This window comes from Fopius arisanus, unplaced genomic scaffold (assembly GCF_000806365.1).
Source record: "Fopius arisanus strain USDA-PBARC FA_bdor unplaced genomic scaffold, ASM80636v1 scaffold00064, whole genome shotgun sequence".
In the NCBI taxonomy this organism is placed as follows: Eukaryota; Metazoa; Arthropoda; class Insecta; order Hymenoptera; family Braconidae; genus Fopius; species Fopius arisanus.
Genome location: NW_011887803.1, coordinates 441,194 through 463,261, shown reverse-complemented (window position 1 = coordinate 463,261; position 22,068 = coordinate 441,194). Strand labels below are relative to the sequence as shown.

The 22,068-nt window shown below is 36.8% G+C and overlaps 2 protein-coding genes across 4 annotated transcripts in view; both read right to left on the bottom strand.

Annotated features, from left to right (window-relative positions):
* Sarm (sterile alpha and armadillo motif) overlaps positions 1–4,925 on the bottom strand; it is a 30,641-nt gene extending 25,716 nt beyond the window's left edge. For both annotated transcript variants that reach the window (XR_892398.1, XM_011309054.1), the window contains exon 1: positions 4,610–4,925. Coding sequence is in view for 1 of the 2 variants with exons in the window: in XM_011309054.1 (XP_011307356.1) it covers positions 4,610–4,708 (99 nt within the window). In the remaining variant the exon portion in view is untranslated. The remainder of the gene's footprint in view (positions 1–4,609) is intronic.
* A 5,819-nt stretch (positions 4,926–10,744) lies between these two features.
* Positions 10,745–22,068, bottom strand: part of nmo (serine/threonine-protein kinase nemo) — a 24,671-nt gene continuing 13,347 nt past the window's right edge. The window contains exons 2-10 of one of the 2 annotated variants that reach the window (XM_011309051.1): positions 21,328–21,457; positions 21,199–21,254; positions 18,785–18,891; positions 15,752–15,837; positions 14,870–15,079; positions 14,408–14,596; positions 13,888–14,089; positions 13,462–13,555; positions 10,745–11,064 (exon numbers count right to left, since the gene is read on the bottom strand). In XM_011309051.1, the coding sequence (XP_011307353.1) occupies positions 11,010–11,064; positions 13,462–13,555; positions 13,888–14,089; positions 14,408–14,596; positions 14,870–15,079; positions 15,752–15,837; positions 18,785–18,891; positions 21,199–21,254; positions 21,328–21,457 (1,129 nt within the window). In that variant the 3' untranslated portion in view covers positions 10,745–11,009. Of the gene's footprint in view, positions 11,065–12,400; positions 12,538–13,461; positions 13,556–13,887; positions 14,090–14,407; positions 14,597–14,869; positions 15,080–15,751; positions 15,838–18,784; positions 18,892–21,198; positions 21,255–21,327; positions 21,458–22,068 lie in introns of those variants that run through there. The other variant, XM_011309053.1, reaches the window with a different exon arrangement.

Below are 22,068 nucleotides of genomic sequence, written 5' to 3'. Positions count from 1 at the left end.
AGTGGGCGAACGGGTATCCAGAGAGTCTCGTACATGTATACAATGACTGTACAATTCGTTTGCGGTTTCATATTCAGGCGCCTGCGTCTCCGGCATTAATCTCCATTTTTTTTTCTTTCGTTTTGTTTGTTTTGATTTTTTGCGAGGGAAAAAAAATTGGAAGTAAAATGTGAGATTAAGGCGTGTGGGCATCGTAGAAACGAGACTATAAATCTTCCATTGGCTTTTCGATAGCAGATCGCAAGATTTGTGATGCCGTTTTACGCGTGAAAAAGTGAAGTCTTTCGGGTAGGGATGATTTATCATCGGTAAATTGTAAATCGGTTGCGATGTTGATTGGCTGTGGAAAATATGGGGACAGGCTTTTCGGGAATTTTCAAATTTTTTTTCGAAATACTGGACACGCAATTCTCGGATTGAGAGAATAAAAAATGAATTGAAAATTATATTCGATAATTATATTTCAATATTTATATTTTTTATATTTATGATTTAAATATTTATCAGGGGATGAGAAGTTCTCGAATTTTTTGAGGAAAATTCTCGAAGTATCTCGAAACATCTCGAAATATTTCAGTGTCTCGAAATATCTTGAAAGATCTCGAAATATCCCGCCAAAATATCAAGACTTCGTGTCAAATTTTTTAAAATTAAATCCATTCAATTATTATTAACGCGGAATATTTCAAGGAAAAATTTCACGATAAATTTCCCGTCACTTTCTCTACATCAGAAATTTCAAGTATTTTAATTTCAAACAGCAAGTGCAATTCTCTGACAGCACGAATTCAACAAAAAATTAGGACTCCTCGTTAGAAAACGGTAGAACAAACATTCAATTGCCACGTCAATTGCACAATTATTAAAACCTGTCAAGTTGAAGTGTAAAATCGAGGCCAGTGAGTAATTCCGTACTCCAGGAACTCGTGCCCAATTGCAGAATAAACAATAGTCGACCACACACATACAAATTTCCCTAGTGCCACTTCACCCAATAAAAAAATGAGAAAATAAATTCCCACGGAATGATTAAAAAAACGCCGTTTAACCTCCGAGAACGACAATAAAATCCGGTAATTGACATTCAATTACGAGATTACCGAGCCCAAAGGATAGCCTCATGTCGTGATTTATCGCTCGAATTTTTACAGCTTTCGAATAAAAAAAAAGGCGCAAACATGAAGAAATCACCGACAAGTTGAGTTTAATATTGAGTAATGACCCTTTACGCAGAATTAATCCATCTATCACACTTCACAACAATTGTATTTTATCATTTTCATCATTAACTATCGTCCATGACCGAATTTTTCCCACCGGAGAGATGATTAATCGTTTTGCTGAAGATGAAAGTTAACTTCAAGTGTTTATATTTATTTCTAATTTCATATTCAATAGTAAAAATTAAAAAATTGAAAAATTGTAATTGCCCTTTTTGGATTGAAAAGGTCTTGAAATTACCAGAAAAAAAAATATCCCATTCCCACCCAATGGTTTTTATTAAAATACACGAACAAGTCGACAATTGAAATGGAAAAATTATTTGCTTCGCGCATCCAAACGAATTAATTACCTCTCGATGTCTGAAAGTGATTGTAATTAATCGACAATTGTCATTCCGACATCAATTACCATCGTGAGAAAGCCGTTTAATTAATTCGAAGAGGTGGGCGTGGATGACATAGAGTTTTGCTATTAAGTCGTCGTGAAGAATAAATTTTTATTTTCTATGATTTTGATCGAGGGTTTTGCAAATTAAAATTAATTTTGCGGTGGTCGCAGACGATGCGATTTTGATGTATCATACCCAGTGCAGGTGCACCTATATTTTGAATGGTTCGCATAACTAAGTACGATGCAAAACAAACGGATTTATTTTTGGAAGCAAAAAATAAATTTGTACTTGAACAACTCTCAAGGTCGGTATTTTCATTACAAAACGTTTTCCCTTGACGTTTTGTCAATTACGTCGGGTGCAGCATTTAAATTTTGGCAATTGACAGGAAAAATTCGGCAGTACGTAATGTGAATGAATTAATGGAATGAATTTTCTCATTTGAGTTGAATGATTTTTCATAATTTTTATGTCGGGGAGAATAAAATCGCGTCGGTGGTGGTAAGGGGTGGATTTTTTAAAATAATTTGATAGCGAATTTTGGGGGCTAGGTGGAGCTGTCAACTTTGTCATCGGATTTTTGGAATGACTTTTGAAAACTTGAGGAATCAAATGATTTTATGTAAACACTGGGTGCATGTAGCACCGAAAAATCGTCTACAATTCCAAATTTAACTCTCGCCCCTCTTTGACGCCCGGTAGTTACTATTTTCACTCGTTAGATACGAGACTTCGTTATCCAAAAATAACAGTGTGATTCACACATCTTTGTTTGGGGGTAAAAAGTGAGGGAAAAAAATTCTGTCAATGAAAAAATGTCTTACAACTGATCAAAAAGGAAATCTAGAAAATTTCACTTTTTGGATTTACCGATTTTCCTCAATTTCGTTTCAAATCGCGTTTCGAATTTTTTTATACGATCATTTTCGGACACGCGACATTTTCCATTTTTTAATTTTCCCAAAAATGAATTGAAATGGAAATTTCTGGCACCTGTTATTTTTCAAACACCAGAAATAATGAAAAAATGAAAATAGCATTCAAGAAAATTAAACTGAACTAAAATAAAATAATAAATATTTAATTAATTTAAATTAATATAATTGACCTCTGATTTTTCACCATTAATTCAATTTTTTATCCATCCCGAAATTTCTATTTTCAGTAAAAAAAAAAGAAATGACCAAAACAGAAAAAAAAAACAAAGTTGTCCCTTTTTTTGAATTTCGCTCAACATGAGATTGTGGAGCTATCCATGAGGTGTCACAGAGACAGTGGAATTGACGTTCGATATAATTCATCGCCGATAGATTACGAAGGCCTTGCGATCACGCTCGTTGAACCGGTTATTGAGAGAAGTAGAAAGATCGCATCCGGTCGCCCACACGACCAGTGGCTACTTTACTATATCCCCTCTGAAGCCCTCACCATCAGCCCCTTCCCCTGGCCCAATGTCTGTTGTCCATTGCACATAATACCTCAGGCGCAATTCCATTCATCTGCGACCCACTTCAATTTTCATTCAAAATATGTCAGCCTTTCACCACAACGCAGCAGCCTTTTCGACTCCTCTTTAACAATTATCTACCAAGCGACTAATAAAAATGGGGATTCCCAAAATTCTGGGGAATTCCGAGGGCTTCAACATCGATTTTCATTCGCAAAAATCGGTTGGTTACTTCTGACGCTAATTAACGGGAGATTTCATTAGTGAAATTGACTTATTGATCCTGCCGATCGACCGATTTATTCCGGAAATATTCAGACATTAACTTAATAGGTTATAGAGTCATTTTTGACTTTTAAAATGTGATGTGATGTGATGTTCCCAATTCCTATTCATCCTCCCGGTGGAATAAAAAAAATTATTCGTCCTAGGTTGCAAAGTATTCATTTACCGTCCCGCGATAAATAGCAAAATATGAATTCCATCGCTGGATAATAATTTGTTTTAATATTCGTTTTTCATTCTGAACATATAAAAATTATGAAAGTGCGTTAGTCGGTCTGGGGCAGTTGGAAAAATCCTTTTTTCGTCCTAGTATAGAAAAAATCACCGGTTTGACAAATGTCTCTTAAAAACAGTGAAACACGATGAATTCCACGAAGACAAGATTGAAACACATCTCCGGAGCACTGAAGATGTATTTATGATTAAAAACCACCATTTCAGCTACTCCAGGATGATAAGAAAACGCACGATGTATTTATATCCCTTAAACACCTCTCCGATTACCAAACACAGAGTCGTTTCTCTTTAAAAGATATTTTTTTCGGGCTATTTCTTACGTCGCAGATTATGGGATCAAAACATTAAATTTCCCCGAAGGAATCGAGTAAGGATATTATTTGGCGAGTGAGGGACGAAGGGTATGTACCGAAAATACCACGTGGGGAGCACTGACCTCTACACGTGTCCCATTGAGATTAAAACAAGATGGAAATGCCACTTTTCAGGACCCAATCTGTCATACAGAAAATTTGCTCATCGCCATTTTTTTACCAAATCGTACAATTGAACCCTAGGTTCCCGATTTTTTTTACAATTTTCGATCTAATCAATTGATTTTCTAAACATCAACAAAAATATGTCGCCCAGAAAAACCGCGAATTCCCAATTTGTTTATCAACTAACTTTGCAATTATAATTGTTACTTAATCCTATTTTGCAAATTAAAAAATTGTCTGTAAAAAATCGTAAAAGTCGTTCCTAATGTTGTAAAATCTCCAAATACATATCAGAATCCCTCAATACCCGTATGTGTGAATTCTTAATAATCGAATCTCCAATATCGAATATCGATAATCAACGACATTGACGATTAGAGAAATCGACTGTAATCCCCCGCATTCTGCCACCAAAAAGTCCCTCAGAAAAGTTTACAATTTCGATAACATCCCAAACACCGCGACCTTGAGAACAAATCTCGACTGACAAAATTCCCCAACTGATCGATATATCGTAAAAAAAGAGTAATAATTATCTCGACTTACAAATCGTCCTCTGTAATCAATCCCGGTTGCCCCAACTTCCGGTGCAGTTATGGTCCTCCGGAAGGGTTTAGTGTTCCTGGTGGCCATGGTGGTCCTCATGTCGTCGATCGATCGAACAAAATCGAAGAAATATCGATGCACAAAAAAACTACCGGATAATTCTTACACTCACGTGATTTCCATCTTGTCCCCCATTTTTTATAAGTCCCGGGGATCGGCGGGGGGAGGCAGGGCACAATTAGGGGATTGAATAAATGATGAGTAAATAATTTCAGTAATGAGAGAGCATTGGTAAGACACGGTAACACGGCATGGCGTCGCGACCGGCACTAAAGACGTCTCGCCACCAAGAACCTCTCGAATGTACCGCGTGAGTCGTTACGTATCTCGATTTATTTGAAAATCATCCAGCGGCTATTGAAGTGACACTCATATAATATTTTATAATCAAGACATCGTCACTCGGGGTTTTTTAGGTTCGAGGACAAAATTATTATTTTCGCCAAATGTATTTATTTGCCACCAGTCATTAATCGGTAGAAAAATAATCCCAGAAAATATCTCAATGCTAAATATATATTTATATTTTATATTTCAATGTGATTCGTTACGAGAGAGAGAGAGATTTTTTGTGGATGATATACGTACGTATAAATGCGTATTTTTTTTTTTTCGTAGTTTCATTGAGAATATAGAATATAGAAATGAGAATGATTAATAGGAAATGAGATATGAGTAGTGGTGTCGAATATATTTTCTTGTCGTTAGAAAATATATTTGAGGGAAGAATTTTTTTTCTGAGTGTAGATTGACTCATGATAATTGTTTTTAAAAAATGTTGTAATGTATGGTAGAAGGAATTGTTGATCAAACGAAATTTTAATTTATTTTGGAGAACAAATCGGATTGCATAAGTTAATTAGTTTTAGCCGGTTCTTCACAGAAAAATATATCGGATGTATTTGAGTATTTCATTATTTTTACCGTATCTTTCACACGATCAGATCGATCTCTGGCTGCTCGGTTTATGTCCTTATACGGTATATCCTTTCACCGCCACGGGAATTACGCCATTACGACACTGGTAATTGTTATTACACGCAATAAAACAGATGATTTCGATATTTATCGAAAAATGAAAGTTCAAATTTCCTACTTTAAGGACTCCAATCGTTCAGAATGCAACTCGATCGAAGCGATCTAGCGATTGATAAATGATCCAAAAAAATTTTAACAGGGATTATCCCCGGACCTGCAGGACGAAAATAGATCATTTTTTTTTCATTCGATCTGAAATTTCACTGGCTATCGAATGCAATTAAAATCACCGACTTTGCTCCACCGATACTAAAGTTAAAGCCAAAAATCCTGAAATTGTCTGCATTGATCGATAAACGATCGATGGAAATTGATTTAGGATTTTCTCCCGATCTACTGGAGCAAAACGGATGATTTTTTTTTTGATTTCACGGAAAATCTCTCGATCATCAGATACAATCTCGTGACCTTGGGATATGTGTAGTCGTCATTCAGTGCGTTGTCAATCAGTAATTTATCAATGTTGACGGCAAAGTCGATTAAGACGAATCGTCAGTGGTTGCTGTAAAAGGAAGCCGATTGTTGTGAATTATGTGTTCCGTGTGAGTTTGTATCAAAGCGCCGCTGACTCTCAGGATTTTTTTTTTTTAATCTTTTAACAAACTTTTTTCCAGTTTTTTATTTTTCTCCGGGTTTTCCCCGTAAATCGCTCCTTTGATGTGAAACGTTTCAGAAACTTGAGGTACCGTTGTAAACACGAAGGATTCATGTTACTTACACTTGGAGAGAAGTAATGGAGAATCGGGAATGAGCGCAGGTGTCACACAGGTGATGGATAATTTTTTTATTATTACGTTTTCATATTTGGATGACTAACTTTGGGCTTGACAGTTTTCGATTAATTTTTCAATCGAAACACATCAATCTTTACACTCGTAATTCGATTTTTTTTCCGTCCGAACGATTTTTTTTTCTGGTATCGAATTGGAAAATCAGGTTTTTGGAAAAATGTGCTTGAATATATATATATATGTGATCACAATAATATAATGAAATTAAAAAAATAATTTAATTCGATTATTTATTTGATTTATTTTTTTTTTTTCATTTTTTTTTAAGTGAAAACCTGATTTTTAATTTTTTAAAATAATTAGTCAGTTTCATATTTCATGCAATAAGTAGAATTGATGTTGAAATTTATATGTAAATTCAATAGTGAAACGGGATTATCTGACAGACTTTAAATAGTCTCTTGGGTCTTCATTGTCCACCACCCACATGACAATCTATTCCCATCACCGGGTATCATTAATCAGCATTGCAAACAGTTTCATTACACCTCATTATCTTCATTCGTAATTTTTACCCTGATGTACTTTTGACAACTCTGAATTTGCAAATCGAGTAAGTTATTACATCCGTTTGATGGCACAACTGATGAGGATATGCTAGGTGAATCATTGCAACGGATCTTTGATTTGCACTTCCTCTTCCGCCCCAAAGTCTTAATTTTCAAGTTTCACCCTTTCTTTAAATTGAATTGAATGATTTTTTTGAAGAGGAGAGGGTGCGGTGAATTTATTAATAGTTTCTGAATTTTTCTTTATGTATTTTTTTTATTTTTTTATCTTCGAAAACATTCGACCACACACAGATAATATTAAATTGTTAATTAGTACCTACAGATTAGTGTTTTTTTTTTCTTTTTCATTGAATTTATTATTTTTTGAGAGATTTAGGTGATTAAAGTAGTTCTTCGCCGATCGATCAATCAATAAATCGCTCATCGATGGGATAAATTATCAGTTCGTTATCATCGATGGGATTCGGGAGTTTTTGATTGGTCGATCGGTCGAGTCGCGTTTCAACATCGAAAACTTCTATCACTTTTTCATTTCGAAAAATTTACAACACATAAGTATTTACAATTGTGTTTTTTTTTTGGCTATACAATATTACTAGTCGATGAAAATCGGAGTATTTACAGTTTTTGTGAGGGACTGAGAAGTTTTAGGAATTCGCAAGACTTCAAGTCGTTAACTATATCGATTTTTATTGATTTTTATCGATCATTTTCGTGTATGGAAATCGATGATTCTATTTTTCGTCGATTTATTGAAATATAAATAACACCTCCACTTCTATCGATTTTTATCGAATATTAATCGGCAAAAGCCATCGCTATCGCCGCCTCTGTCATCGATATTTATCGATCCTCATCGATTTCGATATAATTTCAGTACACCTCTCCGATTTTTGTTGATGAAAAACAATAAAATCGCAATGTTCAATTTTGAACAATCGAAAAATGAAAATAAAAATCGATAAAAATCGATAAACATCCCGATTTGACATTCCCCTCCCTCATGTAATTAACTACAGAAAAAATTCGGAAATAATTCCAGTCACTTCTGGTACTGGCAGTGATGGAGGAAATAATCACTTGTTCCTTAATGAAAAATTGTTTCAATTAATTATCCCTTGTGTTCAAGTGCAAAGATTTATTTACATGAATGTTTATCACCCTCGTATATCTTACAATGTACATACCTATACCTCACCGATCGCAATTGCTCCCCCCTCGTTAATCTCCCCTACATTTTGTATTTTTGTTTGCTTCACTACGTTTTTTTTTTCGTCACCATTTTAATTCAATTATTTTCTTTTCATTATTCATTAATTAAAATGTGATAATTAAGGCCTCTTAGTTACTAACGACAGGTCATCACACTGTTTACTCTTAATTATTAATTATCCACTGGCAAAAGTTCCTACGAATTTCTTTTTCACTACTCAGGAAGCGACATCATTTGTTTTTAATTAATTTTCTCTTAGTTAATTAATTACTCCTTCAATCAATATCATGATTTTTCATTTTTTGTATTTTTCCATTCCATTTAATCCATTTCCATCCAGTCAATCTTCAAAAATTCACCAATTGACTGATTAATCATTATAGATTAATGGTGGTTAATCATCGATGAAACGATTAATCAATTGATTGATCAATTTCTGGAGATTTTCTGGAGTTTTAAACAGGTTTGGAATATTTGGGGATGGGATCAGTACTCCACGTTCCATAATCAAGGCAAATTGTCGTTATCTCTGGAATTATGTATTTTTTTTTGTTCTTTATCAACAGAGAGATAATTCTCAATGTCTAATTACACAATTCTAATGATTATTTTGTCACTTAAGTAGGAAAAATGACAAAATTGAAAGTACAAAGCCACTAATGGAAATAAATTCTACTCTAAGTTGTTGTTTTTTTTTATTTATTTAATTTCTTGTTTAATTACAACAATCGATTTTTTTCTGATTTTTAATTGTGAGAGAATCATGTCCCGCTTGGTGATTTTTTTTTGTGATTAATCTGTGTAATTACAGAGTAATCGGCAGCGATCTGCTGGGTCTTTTGGCAGGAAAAAGGCTAATTCATGATTTTTTAGACGCTTTTGGGACTTTTTCATGATTTTTTTTAAGATTTCACTGATTTTTCGTGGCTTACTGACTGATTTTAAAATATTTACATGTTTTGTAATCACGAGAAGTCATTACTAATAGTTGTTTGAGAATTGTAATGAGTTTTGACGGTTTTGAGAGAATTTTTGGTCCGTTTTTTGATGAGTTCTTCGAGTTTCGAGGATTTTTGGGGCGATGTCTCCCCGAATTTTCCGTGAATTTCCAAAAATCCGGATTCATTTAATTTCATTCATTCATTCGTGAGAACAGAAAATTTACGATCAAATCTGTCTTCAATGAAACAAATTTGATTCAAAGAGTAAAGAAAATTCCACAACAAGTTGAATTCCTCAATAACTCAAATCCAGAAATTATTTTGCAAATCAATGAATTATCTCAATTTATTCGTTAACTTTTTCAGGCCAATAAATTCCCGACTCACGCGCCCCTATTCCCCACCCCCTGAAAAACTCAATCAAAATCGATAATAAAAATTCTCCAATAAAATCTATTTACATACGTGCAATGATTATTTACATATGACAAAACGAACGATGACACGAGGAAGATAAACTCCGGACAGATATCAATATTAACTAATCAGAAATACCTGGAGATCCTTTTCATTCGTTTTTTCCTGACAAAAAAAACAAATAGCGAAGGAAAAATGCTAAAAATCCCTTAAACTAGCGCCTCGAGTCATAAATCTCCGAATGCTTTTTTTTCCCAGAAAATTCGTTGGGAAATATGACTTGCACCTGTTCAATCGTCCAAACCCCCCTAAGCCCTGCCCCAATTTCGTCAATAATTTTCAATTAACTAAAGGAACAATCCAGGAAATTTCCCAGATCTAGGCCCCAGTCTCCACGACTCACCAAAATATTCCCAGAAAAATCGAAAAATCCTCCACAAAAAAAAAAAATGTCTTCCTCATCCCATCAACCCCTTCGATAATTTCCGATTTTCCCAGGATTTTTTCCACTTTTTTCATGGAAATTGCACATTACTACACCCTTTAATCACCCCAGACTACAAATAATTCTACTATACAATAAATACACTAACCAAAACGTCAGTATCGCTCATTTCCTGTTCTCCCTGTCTTCCTCCCCCATTTACCCTCTCCCCTATCAACGAAAAAAAATCCTCGGAGCCCCTCCCACCCCCGGCCACGATAACTCCTCCAATTAACTAATTACCCCTCCAATTAATTAACGAAACTGGCCATAATTATCAATACCCAATTCATCCTCGCAGAGAATTTATCTCAATCGTTTACGCCCTTATAACTCCGAAATCATCAGTCCAATTATAATAAAATTTTATCACTCTCGAGGTCCAAAAAATTTCCGACCGATTCGTCGAAAAAAAAAATTCCCCTCTCCCTCCCATAAACATTTCATTAATTTCCTGTCAATTTTACCTCAAAATCTCGGGGCATAATGGGCCCAAAATTTGAGTTAAAAATCGGAAATTTCTCCTGCCAAAATTTCACACACTGAGATGACTCTTTCTTTCTAAAAATCAAAACAAAAAAACATTTTTTCTCATTTGAAATTCTCCACGAGACGAAGTAATTGCTTTTGGTAATTAACCTAGCCCCCCCCCTCCCCTCCCTCCCCCTCTCACCCCCGCAGTCTCGTTATCCTCTATTATAATCGTCTATGTACACGAAGGAAAAATAATCCCGTTTGTGAAATTACCTAGATTTTTTTCTTATCTCGCATTAAAAACTAAAGATTGAGAATTGTTTATCTTCATATAGAGAAAAAATAAAAGAAAAAGAAAAAAAATAAATTCGAGTCTACAAGTGCTCGGCAGTCTATTATCTCTCTTGGCTCGTTTTTAATTATTTTTGTTGTGGTTTTAGAGATGATTGGAGATTGTGGGATGAGTGGGATCATTCCCACTGATGCGGTGACGGTGGTAATTCCGAGGGATGCGCCACAGTTGAGCTGGAAAAATTGAGGGAAAATAATTTGTTAGATGATTTTTAAGTATTTCTGTTTTTCCGGTGGAGAAGATGGTGTGGATTGGATATTTACAGGGTTGACACAGAGGGTAGTGGGGGTTTTTGCAGCTTTTGGTTTAAATATTTGATATTGAAATATAACAATTCCATGAATTTTTCCATTGACTCCTTGACTTGTTTTTTTTTATTACCGAATTTTGCCATTTCTGTCATTTGATTGAGTGATAAATTTTTTTGAAAGCCTCGATTGTATTTATTTTAAGGGCCCGATGGTCATTGTAGTCCCATTAATGGCAGGAATAATAAATTTCAATGTTTATAAACCCAGAATGTTGGTTAATGGAAAATTTTGAACTCAAGCTGCATAAACCCCTGGGATTATTTACATCGACAATTCGATCGGATTACGTTAATGGCAATAAACTATCCATTAATTAATTTTTAAGAAAGAAAAACTCTAATATTTCACATCTCTACAGCATTGAAATCCAAGAAAATTATTATCTCTCTAATGAGGTACTAAAAATGTCTATTTCAATCTTTCAATTAATTTATTTATGAAATTAGTTAATTTGGCGTGTTGACCGGCTCGAATCGCCGCTGCAACCAACACAGAGGGATTTACGTGTAAGTTAAATGTTCATAACAATAAATGAATTAATATTGATCGATTTTACAAAAAAATAAACATTCTACAAACTCCCCCCCCCCAAAAAAAACCCACAACAAGCAATTGAAATAGGCAAAAAAATATAGTCAATTATCAAAATAATTAAAAACCAATCGTTTCTCATTAAATCCCGAAAACGCAAAAATAAACTCAAAAATTCAGAACGCAAGAAAATTTTTCTTTTTCATCAATAAAAAAAAATCTCAAAAAATCCATAAAGATTTCCATCGATAAAAAAAAATTTCCCTCCCATCAAAAACCGATGTAATTCCCTCAAATTCACCCCAGGTCCAAAAAATAAAATAGCTCCCAAAAATTGATGGTGAAAAATTGAAATTCCGGTGAAACGAACGACAAAATCTCGAAAAAAAAAATATAAAATCGATCAACAAATGAATGAAAAATGAGATGATTAATCAAAAGATGATGAAACAACTGACAATGACTAAATAAATGATAAAACGACAGTGAAAGAATGGAAAAAAGTTTAAAAGTGAGTACCTCTGCGAGTGAGGCTTGCGTGGACGACATATTGCTGAGTAACTCTAGTATTTTCGTTATATTTTTCTCTCAAAATCGTCAAAAAAATGCGCTTTAATTCTTTTCTCTTTCATTTCTAGTTTAGCTGTTTGTTTTTTTTTTTTTTTCGTTTTTTTAGGTAGTAGTAGACGATAGTAGGTAGCCGAGCAGCTAGTAGATAGTCACATTCAGGGTAGTTTGGTAGTTATTGTGTACGTATACGCGGCGCACGTAGATTGCTGGCTTGGCGGCAACGGCTTGCTCTAACTTGAAACACGGGACAAGTAAAGGTAAAAAAAAACACAAAATATTGCTCTTGGTGGTTTTTGCGACATTTTTTTTTTAGCATTAGAAATGATATTTCAGGTCTTTGGTGTTTTTTTTATCGAGGCTGATTCGTATGACTTTGCTGCCTGGTTCTGGTTCAATGAATTAAGAAGACAATTCGGGTATTAATTAACGGGATAATTGATGAATCATTTTGAAAGTCACGATCTTTACACGATTTCGTTGATATTGGTGACTGCTTTTTTTTTTCATTTCGATTGCCAAGGGAAATATAACAATTAAAATGAAGTCAGTAGAGAATGTTTCCGTGAAAAATGTCAGCCCAATGACGAAATCGCGTGAAAAGAGTGAGTTATTTTTAACTAATGACATACTGAATCATTAGAAATATTTCCATGTATCGATGAATGACTGGTGATATTTATCGAATGGATGAATTTTAATTCGGGTAAATATTGAACTGATTTTTGAGAATACCAGTCGTGACGAGTTTGTCGATTTATTAATTATAATATTTTCTCAGGAGCTAGGTTTCGGGAGTGAATATCCAGAGATTTACGGATAATTACCAGGATAATTGCATCATCAACTAACGACTTGAATTTATCCAATTGAATTGAACGCAGGATCTAGATAAGTTATCCAATAATTTGCCAATCTATTGAGCTTAAGATCCCCTAAAAAATCGTGCAAATCTTTATCAAGAAGCAAAACTTGCAAAAAGCATGAATTCAACTTTTTCATCTACATCGATGGCGTCGCGATGAAATAAAATTCAAGACTCTGAACTTTAAGCTGACGCATCAATTCATGGATTTCTTTGTCTTCTTACTTCAATTAACAGCAGAGAGACCTCTCAAAAGAAATAAAAATATGAAATATTCTTACACATTGGATATTTACCTCGCGAAACTTTTGAATGCAGCTGACTGGGGATTTATGCACAATGGGACACGTGATGTGTTCAACTGCTCCGCAATAAATTTGTGCATTTCCTCTGCAAAATTCAACAATAAACAATAATCAATTAGTTATTATTCGACTGCTCGATTAAATTGAGACCAACAGCAGAATTTTCAATCAAATCTTCTGTCAAACCGAAATTAAAATCATTTACTAATTTTTTGTATCGTGTAATTCAATAATTACAGATAATAAATCAATCGTTAAATCAAGTAATAATAATAATACATATTATTATTATTAATCATAATTATTATTTGGTATTTGATTATTTATAATTAATTGGATTTTGAGATTTGAATGATTTTGGTAGCCGAAGGGCGTATTTGGGATTGGTGTTTACGTTTGAATGTAATTGAAGTTTACCTTTGACTTGTTGTACACTCGTCAATTTTTTCTCCCACAAATCATCGAAGGGATGGGACGTCGCCGGCTCAAAGTCCGATGTGTACTGTCTCATACCAGCACTCGTTGTGTAACAACACGTGCACATGCACGAGTGATACCTCAGTCTACCCTCGTCGAGGTACGGATGGGCCAGTGCATCAACAACAGTAATTCTCTTATCCTGTAAACATTTTAATAATTACAAACAACTAATCTATCAATTGCATAATAAATAATGACTATCAAATGAATAATTTGTACTTTCATTGAAATATTTTCAAGGTAATGAACAATTACTATAATTAAAAAATAATTAAATGATGATGAAAATTTTTGGAGTGAGGATTCTCGGATTTGGAAGTTGTTGGAAATTTTACTGATTATTTACTTATTATCGATTTTTGCGGGGGTGTTTAATAATGGGAGGGAGGGGAGGAGCGGGGAGTGTTGGAAATGGATGGATAAAGCTGTATAATGGCGATCGAGGGGAGTAACTCACAGGGTCGAACACGAGCATCTGGCAGAGTAAGTGTACAGCCTCGTGAGTTGCCTGATTGCTCAACGAATAGAGGGCTGTCAGTGAGGATGGCTTTGGTGCTCGTCGCAGCATATGTGTCCTGGCACCCTCACAGGCGTACCTCATATCCTCGAGGGTTGGGGTACCCAACAATTCTGTTATTAGCTCCAGCTGAAATTTATATCAAATAATCAAATCTACAAAATCACTCATTATTCTTCTGATTGATGATTAAATTTCGTTTGACTCATTATTTTTTTATAATTATCCAATAATTTAAATTATTGATATTAAAAAATATATAAATAAAAAATATATATAAAAAATATAAAAAATATATAGATGATATAAAAATAGAATATAATGAATGAATGAATATAAGAGTATGTGTAAGGATTAAAAATAATTGAATGGATTATCCAATAATTTATAATTGTTCATTACCTGCTGGACCGGACTCTGTGCCTGGAATAGAATTCGCCTGCGCAAAAGTTCACCGAATATGCAGCCAACACTCCATACGTCCACTGCAGCTGTGTAGTGACGTGCACCCATTAAAATCTCTGGTGCACGGTAATACTGTGTCACCACCTCCTGGGTCATGTGTTTGTTCTGATCTGGCTCCTCTACCCTCGCCAAGCCAAAATCACAGATCTGCAAATATTGAAGCCCATTAAAAAATCATTTCCAAGGGATGAAAATTTATCGCAAAAGCTTCACCTCTCGACTTCCCTCCACTCAAAAATTCATATCTCGACTTTTAATTACCCAAACAGACACCGCGATATCTAATATTCCGGCTAAAATCTCGCCGTTGAGGATGAGGGATCAATCTCGATCCCAGCCCCACCCCCAACCCTATGAAAATTCCCGGAGAACAAACCCAGAATTTTCGTTTTTCATGTTGAAAAATTGGTGTTTCCGAGTTGATCTTTGAAACTCAATATCTCAGGCCGTAATTGGGATAATTAGCCCCCCCCCCAACATCTCGTTTCAAAGGTTTACCCTTCGGAGTGACCTACATCAAGCCCCTCCCAGTCATCATCCCCCAAGATTTGGAAACTCAAGTAGAAGCTCGTGAAAAAAAAAGCCCAGAAAAAAATATTCTTTTTTGTCCACGAGTTTGAACCCTGGGGATAATTGAGTTTGGGTGATCCTGAGAGGTTTTATCTTCAAGGTCAGGGTATTATCTGGGGGGATGATGGAATTCTGGATGCTTTCCATCCCCAGTGAAGGGATTGCCCCTCCCAGGGAAAATTTATGGGGCGAAATGATAATTCCCATTCACAAAAATAACGGAGAAATTATTTTCTGACAATTTTTTACCTTCAGAACGCAATTGCTGTTCACTAATAGGTTCCCGGGTTTGATGTCCCTGTGGAGGATCCTCGCCGAGTGGAGATATTTAAGCCCTGGAATACAAGAAATTAATTAGAAATATGATTGAGTTGATTGCAGTAGAGAAGAGATAAAGGTTAACAAGTCGTTGGTACTGGTGTATGAGAAATTACATTCATTTCACTCTAGAATCAATAGAAACAGATATAATCGCCCATTCCGCCCCTTTCAATTATTTATTAACAAAAAAAAAACCACCATCACCGAGTGCGAAGTAACATATTCGCAAAATAACCGCTAAAATAAAAAAAAAACACGAGGTGCGAGGCAAAAGGAATTGTATATCTGAAATTCCCGACAGAGGATTTTTAAAAAAGGGGGGGTGGGGAGGGGAGTGAGATTACGTCCTTTTTATTCTAGGATCACTAGGAATCGAGATAATTATTCCATTCTGCCCCATCAATTAATTTTTAATTAAAAAAACAGCATCACCGGTGTAAAGTGACATAATTGCATAAAAATCCATAAAACAGATAAAAAAAATATACAATAATGCGGGGCAAAATGGTTTGCTTTTTTGAAAGCTACTCCTGACTCGGGGGCTTGGCAAAGAGTGGTGGAATCATGTTATTTTTGCTTTAGGATGAATATTGGGGTAAAAATAGGCTGATGCTGTGAACCCATGTAATTTGGTTCTCCAGGTCCCCCCGGGGTCATGGAAACGTCGGGGGAGTGACTGAACTGGGCAAAATGCAATGGGAGGAATTGGGGTGGTTGGGTCGATGAGAACTGCACTGTCTAGGCCATTATGCGTGTCTCTCGGGTACACTGGGAGATAAATTGCGACGCTGGATTAATGTAATGGAGTGATTAATCGAAGCAACCCTGGGACCTGCAACTGCTGATTACAGGTGAGTTTGCACGTGAAACCTCACGTCCACATCACTCCCCCGATTTTTCATAGATTTCTCTATAACTGACGTCGATACCGAAATTTTTACAGTTCCCGTCTCCAAACTGGTGGTTACAAAACCCAATTTTGCCACATGATAGTCAAATTATAATTATAAATAATTGAAAATTATCGAATGAAAAAAATATTGATGGTTTCGTTTTGTTAAATTTTCACAGTTATTTTCGTTATTTTTTATTAATTTATCTCTTCGTGGTTGATGTGAAAATAAATAAATTTTAATTGAAATAATCGTGAATTATCGAGCCAATGCTGAGAATAAAGAGCGCGAAGACATTGCAGCGAGAAGCGAATGGTACTTTATTTTGGGCACGGCTAACAACCGCATGTGTCATACCGCCACAGCACTCTTATTTCAAACTCAGTATTATCGACTCAATCTCTTCCGCAAGTTTAACCCTCAATAATATTTATCGTCCTAGTCTGAGAAGTAATCCTGCACCAGAGATAACCAATCTCCCCGAATTGTCCTGACCTGCAGGCAGTCATTAAAAAATTCCCACCCCCCAGGGGTTGGCTAAGTTCAAGGTCGTGAATGCAGTACGAAAAAATGATTTTTACGGATTGGTAAGGAAATCTGTGAATCCTGTGCCCTATCCCCACCCTTTTAGAGGACTTGTTAGACATGAGCTATTCGATCAACTCAAGTTGCCAACCTCAGGGGGTGACCAACGACCTTTACTCAATTGTTAACTATTCTAGGAGGCAACTCAACACAGAGTAGAACAGTGCTGGGGGGCGATCGCTCCAGAGAGCACCAGTGCTCACTCGAGTGTACCCTCTCACAAAGCATCCCACGTGCATAATGCATTGGAAATGCCAGGGGGGAGGGGTTCGGGAGGAGTTGCTGGATGTGGGGAGAGGATTGTTAAGAGTGCAACTACTCCCTAGTGCTTGTGCGCCTATACTTTCCCCTATTTCCGGTGATGGAACCGAAGTGTCGGTGGAAAAACGGCAGAAAGGGGGGGGGTATTAATTTCTAAAAAAAAATTTCGTCACAATTTTTTTTTTCAAAGGAAAACGGCCGAACGCTGTGGGGAGGGGGGAGGCGCGGAGGGGACTAGAAATTAAAAAAAAAATTTCGTTGCAATATTTTTTTTAAAGGAAAAATTGATTGGTTCGTCTCCCCGCTAAATTCCGGCCGACATTGTCTCGTTCTATTAATAACCAAAAACCAGATAACACGTACCAGATCTCAGGGACACTTAACCGCGTCCCGAGTCTAAAAGCAAAAAAAAAAAATGGTGAAAAAGAATTTTTTATTTTCAGTATTTCGAAAAATAAAAATATTCGCGCTTTACTGAAACATCGATTGTGAATATAAGTGAGACCAACCAGTTTCTATTGGGGGACCCCAGGGGTGAGGGTAAGGGGGGAAGATCTAGAAAGAAAAATGAGTGCGGCTATACGACCGGATGACGGGGTCCGTGGGGTCACGGATGGGCGGCGGCAGGACTGGTTTTCGACAGAGGAGAAATAAAATGAATGAAAAAAAAAAAAAAAAATTTCTTTTTTGTGCCGCTCGCTGCAGGACTAGATAATTTTCGTCTAGAAGGTACCGTGGGTGAAATTCTTTCGATCCGTCAAAAGCTATGCTCTCTGGTGGGTTGGGGAAGGGGGGAGGGGGGCTGGGAGGTCGTTCAACTTTTTTTTTTTCGCTGCGGACGCATTTTTTGGGACTGATGGAGGAGTTCATTGAAGACCGTCCGGTTTTTATGGGTTTTTCAGTGGACGGAGGGATGAAGGGGGAGATAGGGGAGTACGAGTGCGTTGGAGTGCTGGGAAATATTGCGATGGGTTGAGAAAAAAAAACTCGTCGACTCTCGAGTGGGATTTTTCGAGGTATTTGAGGAAAACGCGTTCCGAGAAAATCATAGGGAAAATAAATTCGTAAGGAGAGAATTTTCTTGGGACTTCTCCGGGTTTTTTGTATGGGGAAAAGACTTGAGGTTTTTATGGATTATTTTGGATGTTTGGGGATATTTATTGAATTATAAAAATGAGTAGATATTTGAGAAATCGGTAGTTATCGATTTTTGAGTACTCACCCCGCAATATTTGGTAGAGGAAAACCTTGATGTGGTCGGGACTCAGCGGCTGGGGACTCACGATGATCTTGTGCAGGTCACTCTGTAGAAGTTCTGTTATCACGTATCTGATAATATCACGTATTGATAATAGTTAAGAAAAATTCGGTTTTTCAAATAATTTCTCCACCCGATTTTCCCTCATAATAATGACAAAAAATTGATTGAAACGGGAAATAAAAAGCAGCTATAGATTTTAAACTCTCAGATCCAAGTGTAAAATCATGTACACAAAAACGTGAAAACGTGCGTACATGGTTACATATATTACGTTTGGAATGAGGTCGACGCGGGTAGAGTACGGAATGCGGGTACCGAGAGAAGGTAGAAGTTGCCAGGAGGTCCGTACTAAGCGGCCAGTTAACTCATTTGATCGATCAACACCCGAAAGCCCCGGCAATCCAGCCCCAAACTCCATCAAAATTAAAAAATTTCCCAATTCAAATTTCCCGCCAACGGACCAATTCGCTACTGATGGAATTTCCGGTTCAAAATACCCGGGGATTCCCCCAAAATCCAACAGGAAAGAACTCATAACCTAAATCTTCCAGGGGTATTGTCACCAATGCTAGAGCAAACGGGTTCACAATTATAATTCTAAAGCAAAAATTTGTTTGGCCTCCCAATGAACCCCGCGTACCCCCCCCCCCCAAATCCCAAATTTATCGAAGACATCAAGAATTCGAGAATGAATCGCTGTGATCCATTTTACGATAAAAAAAACGATCATAAAAGGTTGAAGAAAGAGTTTTATGTTCTCAGGTACCACCCGGGATTTCAATTACTCCAGAAAACCCATGAATAATCAACCGAAAGCTTCAATAACCGAAGTCAAACGAAAAACTGATTAAAATCACAGAATAATTGATTAAATCCCCTCCAGCAAAAAAAATAGGTGGCAGGCTAATGCTCTTTGTTTCTTCATTCCCGTACCGAGTACAAGAAGAAGAAGGTCGAGAATCCGCAAGGCCAGTATACAGGCTCGTCCAAACCAGTCAACCATGCCTGAAACTGGCGTTTTCCTTCTTCTTTCCTTCCCTTTAACTCCTCAATCCTCTTCCTCGAGAACAAGGAATTTCTCGACTCACGTTAAACAGAGAGAGGTTAAGGGGAAAGACAAAGAAGATGGGGACGAGAACGAGAGAGAGATGCACCGGAGAAGAAAGAGGAACGGAGAATTTTTTTTTTTAATTTTTTTTCTTCCTGTGAGGGACAAATGATTACGAATTTTCCTTTTATCGTGGGAGGGTGTTTGCCACGCGTATACGTGAGAACCTACGGCTTTCCCACGGGGTTGGAGGGTGGGAGGGGGTGTGTATAGGGGTGGATCGATACCTCCAACGGCTTGTGTGTGACGTGGTTGAGGAGTCCTTTTGGGTTGGAAACGGGAAATTATGATGAGGATCGATCTTCCCTGGCGAGGATTTTAGGGAGGATTCAGAGTTTTTGGGGGGATGGAGGGTGAAATGGGGTGGATGGATTTGTTGGGGGTTTCGGAAGGTTTTCAATGAGTGCGTGGAGAATGGTTGTCTGATTTTGAATATTGAGAAGAATAGGGAATGATTTTCTTATTGGAAGTCATGCTTTTTGGGATTTCATGAAGGATTCAAACTTCTTGGTTGTCTAAGGTAGGGGTGCAAGGAGAGAGGGGAGGTGGGTGCAGATTTTGTAGAGAATTTAATGGGCTTTCAAGTGAGAAGTGAGTTTGCGAGATCGATGGAGCCGTTTTGGAGATCTGTCAAGAAATGTGGAAAGGATTTTTTCGGGTAATGATTGAAGTTGTTTCGGATTTAACGGGGGATTGTAACTTTTGGATGCAGAGGGTGGAAAGGTGAAGGGTTGGTTGGTATTTTGTGGGAGTTTTAAGGAGCGCTCGAATGAGTGGTGAATGGAGGAAATCGATTGGGCAGTTTGAGAGATATTGAAAAAAAGGGGGATGATTTTTTTTATTAGAAGTGATGCTGTTTGGGATTATGTGAAGGATTCAAACTTCTCGGTTGTCTAAGGTAGGGGTGGATGAAGGGAGATGGGGTTAGTGTGGATTCTGTAGGGAATTTATTAAGCTTTCGAATAAGAAGTGAGTTTAAGAGATCGACCGAGCCGTTTAGGAGAGCTATCTAAAAATGTGGGAAGAATGTTTTAGGATGATGATAGAAGCTGTTTCGGATTTTACGGAGGACTATAACTTTTTGGTGTCCAGGGTTGGGAATGTGAGGGGTTGAGGATTCATGAGAGTTTTCAGGGGCTTTCGAATGGACCGTGAGTCATCAAAATTGGATTGACTATGTTTGCGATATTCGCGAAAAGGCTAAAGCTCTTTTTGTTCATTCAGTACCCGTGTACTAATTCAAACGATTCGTTTGCAAAAAGGATACATTTCCTGGAAGAAGTCAAGATGCGGTGGCTGCAGGATGTCCAGTGCTGAGAGAACCTGGAATGAACCCCGGAAATAATAAAAAAAATCCCTAATGACGAATAAAAAGGAACATATTTTCTAGACTTACATTTTCATGTTTGAAAAAGCACAGCATCTTCAATTCCCTGAATACCCTCTTACTGCTCACAAGACTCTGAAAGACATTTGGTAGCTTCTTGAGAGCGACTCTTCGGCCGTCCCTGGGATCAGTGACCGCCCTGCAACAAAAAATCGGTGTCTTTTCCAACAAATCTTTATTCACATCCCTTAAATTACCCAAAAATTCCCAAACGTTCCATTTCCTAAAATTTCACTCCCTCAATTCCTTCTATAAACGAATGAATCGCGGATTGTTTCAAAATTGAATGATAATCCAACATTACTTGTCAGCAATAAATAATTCGTCGACACGAATAATGCCAGAGGACATGTCGAGGCATAATGATTTTACCGCCATTGAATTATTTGTCAGGCTTCCTCGTGTCCTCAGTGGAGCTGTACAAAATAGTGTACTTTACGGCCTTGTGCGATAATCTGTCAATTGAATTGACACATTTCTGCATGCGCCCTAAAAAATCGAAAAATAATTCTCGAGGCGATCGGAGGTTCGTCCCAATCCCATCAAATTCATCATCATCAATCGCATCACGCCGTCATGAATCCAATCGAATCGCCCTGAACGCCCACATGATATCAACCCGCGGGTGCATTTTCCTCAGCTATGTGAAGTTGGCATCGAAGTTTGAAAAATCTAACTTTTTTTTGTTGGTTTGGATTGTACTCATTGAGTACTTGAATGTACCCTGTGCACTTTTTTTTGTACCCTCTT